General features: G+C 40.7%; 1 protein-coding gene across 2 annotated transcripts in view; it reads left to right on the top strand.

Annotated features, from left to right (window-relative positions):
* Positions 1-639: 639 nt before the first annotated feature.
* Positions 640-13,998, top strand: part of RRAGD (Ras related GTP binding D) — an 865,206-nt gene continuing 851,847 nt past the window's right edge. Inside the window, exon 1 of one of the 2 annotated variants that reach the window (XR_006364236.1) lies at positions 640-1,135. Coding sequence is in view for 1 of the 2 variants with exons in the window: in XM_044067081.1 (XP_043923016.1) it covers positions 1,006-1,135 (130 nt within the window). In the remaining variant the exon portion in view is untranslated. The remainder of the gene's footprint in view (positions 1,136-13,998) is intronic. The other variant, XM_044067081.1, reaches the window with a different exon arrangement.

Raw genomic sequence — 13,998 nt, 5'->3', positions numbered from 1 at the left:
ATATTCTGAGAAATAAGTATGTTAAGTGAGCTCACAAAATGATTCAAAAATACCTGCCAAGTATTCACCAAAACTGAATTTCATTACTGAGGTTCTGGTTTCTGGATTTCCTGACAAAAACCCTGATTTCTTGCCTCTCAGAAAAAAATTCCTGACAGGTGGCAACTTAGGATGGTAAATGCCATCCTTTTATGCACATGTTGTCTGGTGATTTTTACACAGAATTTTGAAATGTACTTAATTTGGGGGATTATCGCTATGAAAAATATATTGCAAAAGCCAATAAAAGATTAATCTTAACTTTGCTAAACAGTCGTGTATAGTTTAAACAGTTTGATGGATTCAGATATTCAGAATATGTCTCATTTCTTCTTCATTTTAACGTGTATTTTGTTGGTATGCTTTAATATTTAGCGAATTGTCACTAATGTAGCAGAAAGAGCGAGACTATTATGCGATATTATTTCCATAATTTTCACAGGCTGCACATTAACTCGAATGTGACTGCAGCAGACAAAACAAGTACTGGTGGCTGCTGTACAGTGAAGCGCGTTCTACTTTTCAAAAGCCAGGCTTGCAATGAATGATACTTCGACCGCGATATGCTGCTATAGCAACCAAATGGCTCGCGCTAAGCTGCCGCATTATTTCCAAATACGGCTAAGAGAGGAAACGAGTCGGGCTTTGGAAGTTACTTAACATGGCACAAACTAAATTGCAGGAAAGACGTCTGTATGTGTAAATATCGAACTGTGGAGCTTACGTTACACGCAGATTCTCCTTCTTTATTATCTGTATAATGTAAAAGTTTTAATTTGTCTTTCCGTCTGTCGAGTTGCTTTGGTTTCTCGATAATCGCTGGTAAACGCCGGGGAAGGAAAGTGAAGGTGAACGGGCACTGTGGTTGCACGAGATCAGGTGACATTATGGTCTTGTTTAGTCTCAGCTCCTCCTCTTCGGACTGTCAACTTCTAAAAACCTATTGAAGCTGTAAAACGTGAAATCATGAGCCGAGTGCCTTTAAAATACGAGGAGGACGAGGACGAAGATGATGACGATATAGTCGGAGTTACGGATTATGATGACTTAGAATCGTTTCATGACGGGGAGAATGCGAATGGAGTGGAAGACGGGGGTATATAAACTACATATAATTCAATGTATTTTTAACTAAATATCAGATGCGCCTCAACCTTCAGTTTGTAATCGGAAATCAAATGTTTGTGAACGTGATGATTTATTTTTAACTAGTTGTCAGCCGAAGTATGATGTATTTTGGGTGCCAGTTTCAGCATTGCATAGTTTATGTAGTACAGGTATTCAGGTCGTGCTTTAACAGCTGTGGTTGCCATTCAGACAGTCTGTGATAAAAATGCAACTCAGTTGTTGTCACATGAAAGCTGTTTAGACAGAAAGCACAAGAGATGTATTTCCTTTGCGTTTGTAATCATTCAAGTATTACTGCTGCTACTGGTTGAAGGATACGCGATATGAATGCTTGTAGTATTGCAGTAATAAGTGTTTTAAATAAAATCATTTAACATGCATAATTTATGTCTTGCTGCTGTCTTTGTAGGATTACCGATTTTGTGCACTTTTTTAATTCTCTCTTGGAGGTCTGCCAGGCTTAGCTCTCTGTTGTTCCGATTTTGCGGGACGTCCGTGAGTTTTCCTTGCATGTTTGCTCTCGACTGTCCCGCGTATTATTTGTGACTTTCTGGTAAATTTTCCATGATGACATTCAGTCATTAATGACAGACGGCAAGAGTTTCATCCTTTTTTGTTCGGAAAAGTCATGCTGATTTAAAACCTGTTGTTCTATTAACTTCTTCTTAAATTACTTAGAATAATATTTCAGAATTATCCCTGATTTCGGGGGCCTTTGTCCTCGTATTACGTTTGACTTTGAATTTTTGAGCAAAGATTTTGCACTGCTGTATGCCCCGGGGTTGCTTTATCTTGCTTTGGCACCTGTATATACTGTTCCGAGTCATTTCAAAGTGAGCTGAAGAATTTCATCACTGTATATAATGGAATAAGCCTTTAGTGAGTCGAACAGACAAGGTAGTCCAAATAAATTACATTGATTCTCGGAGTTAGATAAATTTGCATTTTATCACATCCGACCCCATCATTTATTCTGAATAGTTGTCTGGAAGGAAATATATTTTTTGTTAGTTGAGAACTAAGCTTCCATATGGGGCTAGTACCCCCGGACGAAAACCACTACCAGATGCTGCCTTTCCGTATCACTTTTATTTGCAGAAATGGATGTAGTTTTATATAAGCTTGTCAAAAACAAAAAAATATGCACTGCTTTTTTCTTCCCTGTTCTGAAGTGCTCCATTCTTTATACTACATTTATAGTTATAATGTATGGTGTTCAACTGATTAGACTCAAAAAAGTAGGTTATTGGAACTTGATGAAGAAGAACAGCTAAAGCTATGTCTCATTTTTTTCCCACTGTGAAGGTCATGGTTTAAGTCTGCTTGCAGGCATTTGAAAACTCCACCAATTGGTGTTAATTGATTAGAGCAATTGCTAGATCTCAGTATCTTCTTCATCCTCTTTCAGCTTTTCCCCGGTTAGGGTCGCCACAGTGGATCACCTGTCCGCTCATGATTGGCAGTGGAGTTTTACAGTGTCGAGTTGCCAGCCCGGCGCCCAACCTTCCACAGAAGGCACACACACGCACTCACACCTAGGGCCAATTTACAGTGTCCAATCCACCTGCAGCATGTCTTTGGGATGTGGGAGGAAACCGGAGCACCCAGAGGAAACCCACTCGACCACAGGGAGGACATGCAAACTCTGCACAGATGACACCCCAGCCGAGGATCGAACCGGAGAACCTCTTGCAGTGAGGTGACACTGCTAACCACTGCACCACCGTGGTCGCCCGCACCACCCTGGCCACCCAGTTAGATCTCAGTATATTGGTTGATAATCCTGTGAAGGAATGCCAACAGTTCACTTCCAAAGCACACTTTTTAGCTTTATTTAACTTTGTTTACCAGGCTGTGTGACCTGATGGTCGAATGATCCTTTTCAGTCATATTGGTGTGATTTAATCAGAGCAGCTGCACTTGTTTTCACAGTGGAATTGTAGGCATGGCTTCACTTTTGTCTTCCAGTCTTAAAATATATTAGAAATCATGCTTCCTGCAGAACAAAGGGTAGACATGCTGGAGGGACTCTCCATACTCTGGAATAGACTGCCCATACATGTCAAGCAGAGCGCCTCCTTAGCCCTCTTCAAAAGAAATCTTGACGATTGGATGTGAGATAGGAAAATAGGAAATTCACCCCGGGGATCACGTCAGTCGCCCTGCTAGACAGGTGTCCAGGGAAGTAAATATTGTGGGAAGAAATATCCAGGGAATTGTTATGGCTAGGCTTGTATAGGCCCTAGGGCCGACAGCCTAGTACCAACCTATGAACACTTGTTGTTTTGGGATCAGTTCACTGCCATTCTTGGGGCCAAAATGAACTTTGTAAGTACCTGCATACTGTATCTGTATCATGTGCCTTTTTTGTTAAGAATGCAATAGATGTAGTGTTAATGGCTTTACAGCCTGGCTTGCATGCTTATATTCTTCTTCATCTTTGAGACCTAGTCTTACCCAAGTTAGTGGTGAAACGGGTCTGGATGGCACCACCTCTGATCTATGTACCAGTGTTGGGACTGGTCACCAGAATAGGTGATGAGAGTGACATCACTCATATTCCAGCCAGCTCATGTCAGGCATCTACTTTACACACTTGGCCATCATATCTGCCCAGGAAAAAAAAAAACAGGAAACCTTAGTTGTCCCTGTCACACTGAGTTTAAGCCCTGCATTCCCCAGTCCCTAAAATAGCCATGGCTATTCAAGGAGTAAAGTGGTAGCTCAGTATGCACAGATGCACATTTGTGTCACACAATATAGAGCTGCATCAAGACACTAAGTTATATCTATATTGTTGCACCTTGCTGCTAGAATTAGGCTGAGTGCAGCAAGATGCTACATTCCATATGTTTGATCATCCATGTCACAAGCTTCATTGTCACTATAATGTGTACTTTTAGTGTCAGCATATTTGGACAGCTCCTTGTGCACCAATAGCAGTTCACAAGCAGAGGTACTAACTCTCTTCATTAGCAAAACTGAAATGCTGTTTTTTTGTAATCATGATATAAAGTGGTGGTGCCATTTTTTGCACCACTGCTTAAGACCATACAGTTTTGAAATAGCGGAATTTCGGTAAAGTCTCTGTAGATGTGCAGCTTCCCAGAGTTAAGGCAGGTAGACGGTCTCACCAACAAGAACAAACTCTGTGGATAGATGCCAGTGTGAGTGAGGCAATGTCATGGTATATATGTAGCTGGGAGCCCATGAGACTGTACTGTCTGTTTGTGACTGGAAGATATTGAAACCAAAAAGATAGGAATCATGAGGAGGACTTTCTGCAAGGGATGCAGAGTTCCAGGACTATGTGTTAAGGCATGGCTATGGTAGGTAAATGGGTGTTGGGAGATGGATAGTGTCTATAGATATGTACATCCCATAGCATGTCATACACACCAATTGACTGACATGTTTTGCATACAGGCATATAGGTACTGGGCTGACGGCACAGCTGACTTGTAGCTCATGGCACAGTTGTTTCTGAAGTCAAGTTCATGTACAACAAATAATGTTAAAAAAGTCCAGAATGAGCTAAAATACTTAGTCGTGTATTCCACAAGATTAGATGTAACTGCTTTGAGGCCATACATGGAAGAACATAGAAAAGAGTCAAGCTTTTGAATGGAAAGTTCTGGTATGGATCTCATACCACTGTTATAAGAATGCTATTACAGACTTCTTTAAGTAAAGTTTGCACAAGTGCCTGTATGTGTTTAAATATATTACATTAAGCACCTACATTGGCAGCACATTTGCAAATTACTTAATGGTATTGCCTTTCATCTACAGAGTCTGTACTTTATTTCTGGGCTGTGGATAAGTCTTGGTTGATTTTGAATTATCTTGTTGTGCAGGCATGTTTTTTTTCTTTTCTGGGTAGTCCTGTTTGCTTTTGCATTCCAGAGATACGCTGCATGACTGGGTTTGCATTGTGAAGTTTTTTCATGAATCTGCAATCATTGATGCACATTTTTTCTTAATCAAATAAGCTTTGTTAATAAAATGGAATAAACAGATTTTTCCAGCTGTTGGTGTTGCTGCCTTGTGATACTTGTTACTCTGGTTCATTTTAAAATCTGGGTAACTTCTCTGGTGGTCTGTATGTGTTTTCATCAGATACTTCAGTTCCCCCCCCCACCTGATTTTAGTGTGACAATTTTCCTAATTGTTTATAGATATTCCTTATGTCTGATATGTGGATATGTGTGTATATGTGTGTTTTGCACTGTAATGGATTGGCACTTTGGCGAATATTAGTTTCAGTGTGTTTTGCGCAATAAGTATCACAATAAAATTTATAAATACAAATTTAACACTGCTAAATGATCTCACATTAGTGCATAAACATAGTTCTTACAGAACACTGTCTACCTGCTTACCGTATTCGTTCTAAATTTGGTACTGTATGTGTTTCCATTTTGTAGAGGACTTCCTGACACATTTTGCTTACCAAGTGTACATTTGATAAACTTATTGGACTTGTGCAGTTCATTCATTCATATGGACTGCCTGCCCTTAAAAGTATTCCCCAATACAGAGCTTCCATTTTTCTGTTAAGCTTCTTTGCAATGAGATGATTCCTGTTGGGTATAGCTAGACTATTTTTCTAACTGTATTTTATATTCTAGGCATATCCAAACTTTTAAAAACAGATATATTTTCCCCTTCTGCAAACATTTCTTAATTTCAATAAATGTTTCCTCAATTCTGAAATTTTGCAATACCTAAATGTCAGAATACTCCAAAAACAGCACAGCAGCAGTGGGTGATTTGCCATGGACTGGGAACACGTAGTAAAAGTAACCAGCACAAGTGTTACAGCCAAAGTGAATCATGCACTGACTTTGAGTGGTATTGGTTGCAGACAAGTAGATTTCATTATCCCGTGCAAAACATTTTCAAGACATTTCAGTTTTACAGTTGTAGGCAAACACTTTTTTTTATATAGAAAATCAAAGTTTTTAAAAAAGTACTAATTAAAAAAAAAAAACATTTTATAACTTGTAGAAGTGTTGTGAAAATGCCCATGAACTTCTACATTAATTGTCAAATGTAAGCAGGACATGTCAATGCCACTGAGTGGAAAAATGCTAATGTGGTTCATTAGTTATGTGCTAACAATTATACATTAATTGGGTAATTACCACCCTGCTAACAGTTTGACAAAAATTGGCAGGTTTATTGCAAAACTGTTAACTCATTAACACCTATAAGCCGTGGACTATCACAACTTTAGCAGACTACACACATCCTTATATTCCAGAGCATTTTGTGAACTTATTGATTTAAAAAAACATAAGCCAAGTAGATGTAAATATCTTATAAATATTGAATACAATTAAGGTACAAACAAAAAATTAGTAGAAATATTCTTTATAGTGGCAATTGTCAGTATTCTCAATGTCTTTATATGAGTGTTTTAATATAGTGTAAAATGCATACATTCAGAATTCCATTTTTCCCTAAATATCTCACAGTGTTTTGTGGTTTTATGTCTTGGAAACAGTACAACCTCATTGTAAAGTGTCAATCATTTTTGATCAGCCAGACCTGAGCTTTCACGTGGCAAAAATAAATTCCTTTCTGCATGCATCTTTATTGAGATATCTACTGAAATGTGAAAAATGTATGCTTATTTGTATAACCGACCATATAAAATATATCATATAATTGTTTCAGTTACGAAAATATGAATGAATATGACCTACGAGTGACAGTGCTAAATATATCAACTGCATGATATCCCATAATAACATTCTTAGCTTCTTTTTGTTTGCTTAATCCTTTGGCCTTTTTTATGATGCCTGTTATTAACTCATAAACCGATTAAGGAAAACAGTCCTAACAATGTCAGAATGCCATAAGGAGCTATGGGTGTTAAATGGATGTATACAAAAAAGGAGCTATAAGCTTAAATGACTTAATTTAACAGGCTAGCAATTATCTAATTGATCCAGAATTGTTGGTACATTACCAATAAACCTAATTAGCAGTTGTCCCCTTAATGATATATGTATGTCCTGCTTCTACAAGATAATTAATACAAGATGTGAGTTTTTTTATAATTCTTAGATCAATAGAGTTTAAAATGTAAATTTTAAAGAGTAAAATGTACAAAAAAATTGGTTTTCTACAAAAAGAGTGTCCTCATGTATGAAAATGCATGCAGACACTCATGGAAATGTGAAAGTTAAGAAGAAGCTTTGCACATGATCTTTAAGTGCTTTTGCATTTATATATAATTGTATAAGTTTTTATAATAATTGTATTTTAATCTTACCCAGTAGAAAGCAGTTTCAAAGGAAGTGCCACCTACTTTGCTAACTACAGCAGTTTATTACTGAGCTGCATGTTTATACACATGGGCAGACATACATAGATACAGGGCTCCTTTCTACATAAAATGGTACAGGTAAAGAAAGACTCAGCTTGGCTGTGCAGCAAAGAGGAATAAAGCCCTGAGTGTGATCCATGTGACCATGGATTGATTAGCAGCCCTGGCACTGGAGTTCCCATGCAGTTAATTGAAGTGCATGTTCTACTTGCCTCTCCCAGTGGGTGGCGAGGGTTGTTTTCACTTGGGGGCATATAGGGTTGGTGTCACCACTCATGCTTTAGGGAAGGGACAGGGCTGCTTGGAGGGAATACCCCTTGTAGAAGTGACGGGACGTCCTTGGTGGCCAGTCCATTCGGAATCTCTTGTGAAAGTATAGGGACATCCTCTGCATTTAGTCCATTACACATCCCTCTTAAGTGTTTTGTCAGATACATATTGAGGATAGGGCTGAAGAAAAGAAAAATCTTGAATAACCCAAATGGCTATCTTAATGCTGTCCCCTTAACTCTTACCCTGGTGATGGTGAACAAATGATACGATTGATTGGGAAGGGGATTGAGGATCATGAGACAGCAGGAACAGAAAGAGCAAAAAAAGGAGCCAATGCCTTTCTGGTTTTTGCATGTTTCTGCCAGCTACATGTGTCATACTGTTTGACCTTTGTCATTTGCAGACTTGAAGGGCCCTGCTGCTGCACACTCTACGGCTGATTTAAATTCTATGTCATTTTAGTCTGTACTTATTGAAGTGCATTCACATATGGTCACTCACATCCTGTGGATGTGCTACTGTAACATCTAGCAATGAGTAAAGGTTAGATATGTCATAGCTCTGGCTCTAAGTACGTATTACATATTGGCAGTGTAGTGCTGCTTTTTTTTTTTTTGTAAAAAAAAAAATTAAAGCTAGTGTCCTTCGGTTGCCATTTGGAATCCCTCTACTCTGTTTCCTGCAGGTTCGGCCCACCAGCATTGTAAATGGCAGTTCTGTGCATCCAGCTCATATTCTCTCTGTTCTGTCTCTTAAGTAGTCAGTAAAAGCTTCTCCAGAGTCCTTGTATAATTCAACCTGTTTGGTATTTTTCCTTGCACTCTTTGTTACTGTGGTGTTTCCCGCTGTATATGAGCCCACTAACTGAAGATGGTACTCCAAATGTGGCCTTACCAAAACACTATCCAATAATGACATAAGTACAACATGCTGTCTTCAGTTAGTACCTTTGTGCTGCAACCTAAATGTATTGGAGATGGTGCAGAGGATTAGGGCTATGAACTGTAAATGGGTTACTTTCTGTGGTATATGGTTTGATACCCTCAGCCTTCTTTTGCCTACTGTGTGACCTTGAGCAAGTCACTCAACCAGATAGTGATTTGTAACAACTGGGAGTATGGGCTAGGTTCTTTAATGGGCTCATTGAGTGCATGCCTAGTACGTATCTATGAGTCTGTAACACCTTAGCTTTCATGACTACCATCGTACAATTAGGAAAATGTTGATCATGATTATTCCAGCCTCTTTTCTTGTAATTTACTTTCATGGGCAAGTTCCACAAACTCATCCATCCCTTCTGTGCCCACTCCATTAACCCTTGCATATCTCTATATATGTTTGTTTCAAGATCCTACTTCTCCACTCACCTAAGTGACTTATTTTAGTCTATGTATAGATCCAGGGGTGTATCGCACACAAACATGGAAAACAAAAACAGGCTGCAGGACATAGCCCTCTTCACTAAATCATATTGTTCCATTGCTATCACCGTCAATGTTCGTACAAGTCACCTCGTTGTATTTCTCACTGTCTCTCTCCTCCCATCTCACTTCTCATTTCCATTTTCTTTTCTTATTTTATCCGTTATCTTTCCGTGAGGCAGAACATTAAAAAGTCAGAGGCCAACCTTTAGAGAGGGCTTCTGGATTGCGTATTTGAAAAAAATAAGAACATGTGATAGAATGTCTAATATATTTCCCCTGCCTGTTGTCCAAACTAATTTTGCAACTTTGGCCTTTTAGTATCTGAACAAACCAACCAGATCCCCTGACCTCATAACTGAATTACATTTTTGCTTCTCTAGGGGTTTTTTTGCCATTAGTAAACTGATACAGTCACTCTTTGGCCCATTTGATGTGTTTATTCTTTACAGATGTATGTGCGACTCCTAACCGGGAAAAGCTGAAAGAAGAAGAAGATTCTTTACAGATGTATCAAATTAATAGCCAGATTTACTTCATCAGATATTTATAAATTGTTTTGTTCATAAAGCCCGTGCAATGTAGTATTTATTTCTAACAAGGAGAATGGAAGCAGGGGATAACTTGGAGAAGTAGAAGCATTACAGCTTTTACTTTTAGAAAATGTTCAAATTTTCATGATTTTACAAGTTCATAGGTAAGTACTAGGCTGGCTGACCATGTGGGCCATATTAAACTTAGCCAATTCCCCATTTAGTGCTTGAATTAACCTATCTCATTTGGTGTTAGATTGGCCTCACCCATCCCATGCTTGATAATCATAGGATCATAGTAGGTTACTAGGCTAATGGCCCTAGGGCCCTTACTAGCCTAGCCAAGAGTTTATCCCTAAAAAAGAGCCCTCAGTCAGCACCTGTTGCCCCTGTCAACGAGGGACATAGGTGGAAACCCTGGGACAAATTTGTTGTTTCCCATCCACTCATCAAGGTTGTGCTTGAAGAGGGTCAGCGAGATACTGTGACATGTATGGGAAGTCTATTCCAGAGGCAGGGCAGCCTCTGGGAGGCAAACCTGTCTCTCCAACAGGTTTTGTTGATGTCACATAGTAGATTTAAGCCTATCAAGTGGGTAATGTCCATGGAGTTAGCCTTACAGATATGGAGCATCTCTAGTAGGGCAGGGTCCGATACAGCTGTATGGCCTTTACAGTTGGTGCAGGTGTTTGGAGAGGTACATACCAAATGGAGCATTATACTCAATTATAGGCCTAATGAGGGAGGAGTACAGAGAGGTAATGACCTCCTTTTTTCTGGATGCAATCCCTTTACTTATGAGATGGACCAAATAAAAGACTTTTCTTACCACTGCCGCCACATGATGATTGAATTAGTACTCAGGTCTCTCACCACAGGTTGTGTGCTTAAGGGGTTGCCGTTGATGTGGTAATCAGTAGAGGCTGTCTTTTTTCTGAATGGTATGATAATACATTTTTTTGTGTTTAACTTAAGGCCATGACTTTGACACCAGTTGTTTGTAGCTGTGAGACCCTCTTCAAGTATGTTAACATCATTTGGGGAGTCAGTGACAGCACCCAACTTACAGTCATCCACAGACTTGGTCAGCCACAGGTCCTTTGTCTTTGCCTGAACTTCTGAGAAGTTGATGCCAAACAGTAGGGGTCCCAGGACAAATCCACGGGGAACACCACTAGTGACAGGTCTACTGTCGGAGGTGGCGGTGCCTGTTTTGACCTTGTGGGTCCTATCGGTGAGCCAGTTGGCCATCCACCTGACGAGACAGGGATTTATACCAAGTTGTGTTAGCTTTTTGATGATGCCCAAGTGGGGGACTGTGTCAAAGTCCTTGGTCAAGTCAGGGTAAGCTGTATGTACTGACTTTTCCTCATCCAGGGTCTTGGGGACAGTCTCAAAGAAGTCAACCAGGTTCATTAGGCAAGATCTACCCCTGACGAATCTGAATTGGGTGGGGTCAAGTGCTTGGAGATTGCCTATGTCCTTGTTTATGAGATCTGTAATAATATGCTCCATGGCTGTACAGATCAGACTTGTCAAGCTAATGGGGCGATAATTTCCAGGGTCAGTAGTGGCACCAGCTTTGTGTAATGGGATGACAATGGCAGTTCTCCACTCTGTTGTAATGAAGCCTGTAATTAGGCTGTGTTGAATAGGGTGTTCAATGGCGAAGCTAGTTCTTGCTGGAGATGGTACAGAATACAGCCCGGGATACTATCAGGTCCCATGGAAGCTGTGTTCTTTGACTTGGATACAGCCTTTAACACATGATGTACAGAGACGTGAGGTATGAGACAGGTATCGGGGATGTCGAATGGGTCTTTGGGAGGGGGGGCTATGGGGGTGAAGTTTGCACCGAACCTATCAGCTAGCAGGTTGGCTAAGTCAACAGGATCAGTATAAGTGGTGCCTTTAAATAGTAATTTGGAACAAACCTTGGCTTTGCCATGGAGGTTCCTGACATAACTGAAGAAGGACTTGTGGTTTCCCTTTGCTTCGGAGGCTAGTTTCAAGTCATAATTGGCTTTGGAGGTTTTCACTTGTGCTCTAATTTGCTTGTTGAGGTTGAGGTGGGAGTTTTTCCAATTTGGAATTTGTTCCTTTTTATCCTTGGACAGCAGTTTCTTCCTTTTGTTGTAAAGCCTGTTGATAGAGGATGTCCACCAGGCAGGTTTGTGTTTCCTTGAGGAGCAGGTTTTAGTTCTGTTGGGAATGGCTGAGTCCATGTAGTTGTACAGGTGCTTCTGTACTGCATTGGGATACTGTTCAGCATAGTTGTCTGCATCCTCTGAGGGTGGTGGTGGTGTGAAGGTACTGATACCCTCCCTTAGGAGGTTGTAGTCAGCTTTTGAGAAGTTTTTAGCCTGGTTACGTCTGGGGAGGGATTGGGTGGGATAGAAACTTCAAATGAGACAGACCGATGATCTGATCTCACCAGAGAAGAACATACTATGGGAGTGGTGCAGTGGTCACCCATGTTGGTGACCAGCGGTCACCCATGTTGGTGACAACCAAGTCCAGAATGTTATCTCCCCTTGTGGGGGATGAGACAAGCTAGTCTAGTGGATTAGAATTGATGAAGTCAAGGAATCGTTGGGTGAATGCATTAGTGCAGGAATAGTTCACCCAGTCTATGGTGGGGTAGTTGATGTCACCAAGGATCAGGGTTTTAGGGGGTACCCTGATGGAGTCAAGTAGGTCCTGGTAGGAGGAGTGGGTGTCCTGAGTCATAGAGAGAGATCTGCAGCTGGCTATAACTTGGATGGGTGTCTTGTCAACTGTCAGTTGCACCTGGAGTAATTCCAGTGCATCATGCTGGCAAACCAGTCTGGAGGTGTGCCTATCCTTAATGAAGGTAGAGACTCCACCACCCTTAGTCTTTCTACCCTCATTTTGGGGTCGGAAAGTATGGAATGAGGTATAGCCTGGTAAGGCAGGGGTGCTGTTTGCAGCCCTCAACCAAGTTTCCGTGACCGCACAGACATCGGCATCTTCCAGTGTGAGGAGAGCCTCCAGTGAGTATATTTTCAGGTTAAGGCTCCTAGTTTTACGCAGCATGACCTTCAATTTGCTTTTTGACAGATCTTTTATGTTGGAAGATTTGTCTTTGGGCCATAGCCTAAAAAAAGCACAATGGGGGAGGCAAGAGCCTTGGCCAAGATCTGGACCCCCAGGGATGGCAGGTGGAGACCATCTCTGACAAAGCATCGAGGCCTGTCAACCATATCATCCCTGGATCCCATTATATATTATTGCTAGCAAGAATAACTGGGATCATATTATAGATAATTTGAGGGAACCTGTGCACCATATAAAGCATTTAGCAGCTGCCTGTTTCCATTGGTAGTACAGGGAGCAGTCCTGAGGTAGATTCAAGTAGTGTTTGAATATGGACAGGGATGAGCTTTGTTTTACATGGATGTGTAGACTGTTCCAGAACAGTGGTATCCTCTGGGAGATATACCTAGCCCTCCAAACTTTTCATTGATGTTGCAGAAGAGGTTTAGATACCTGGGCCAAGTACTTCTGATGCCATTTGTCTTGCTGATGTGCAGTGGAAACATCGTTTTAACCAAAGGATGCCTTGTATGCCAGACACAGGCCACGTCTTATCAGTCTGTAGGATACAGAGTTTAGTGACAGGGCTTTGAGGCAGTCCATGTAGGACATATTGTTTAGATCTTATATCATTTTAGTAAGATATCTCTGTGGGTGTCCCATTTGTTGCATGTAGGCGGACAGACATTTGCCAAAGGGAGAATAATACTCATTGATTGGTCTAATGCATACAACAATGGCCAACATGCATCTCAGGTAGATGTCCTTCTAGTAAGGAAAGGGCACTGGTGTAGAATCAGTTATTGGAAGGTCACCCCCAGTGAAAGAGTCAACCCAGAGCATAGACCACTGGTTGCAACAATCAGCTGCAAGCAGTGGTCAGAGAAGACTCTAATATCAACAGAGACCAGGCTGAAGACCTGGAAGTTGTCTGGAGAGAGAGAACAACAGTTCAAGGAATTAATCAAAGATCTAGCACCCCAAGAAGTGGAGAAAATAGGTGGAGTTGAAGAAGAATGGCAGCGTCTCAAAACAGCATGTGTGAGAACTACCGAACAGATATGTGGCTGAGGCAAGTATGGAAATAAGGTACATAAGGAGAGCTGGTGGTGGAATGCAGAAGTCTAGAAAGTCATCAAAAGAAAGAAGGAGTGTATGAAAAAGTGGGCAATAGAAAAGAAGGACCAGGCTAGGAAGGAATACTGGCTGG

The sequence above is a fragment of the Protopterus annectens genome, chromosome 1.part0, assembly GCF_019279795.1.
Source record: "Protopterus annectens isolate FY-2018-M chromosome 1.part0, PAN1.0, whole genome shotgun sequence".
Lineage (NCBI taxonomy): Eukaryota > Metazoa > Chordata > Ceratodontiformes > Protopteridae > Protopterus > Protopterus annectens.
The sequence above is the reverse complement of the archived record's forward strand: the minus strand, read 5'-3'. Positions and strand labels throughout refer to the sequence as shown.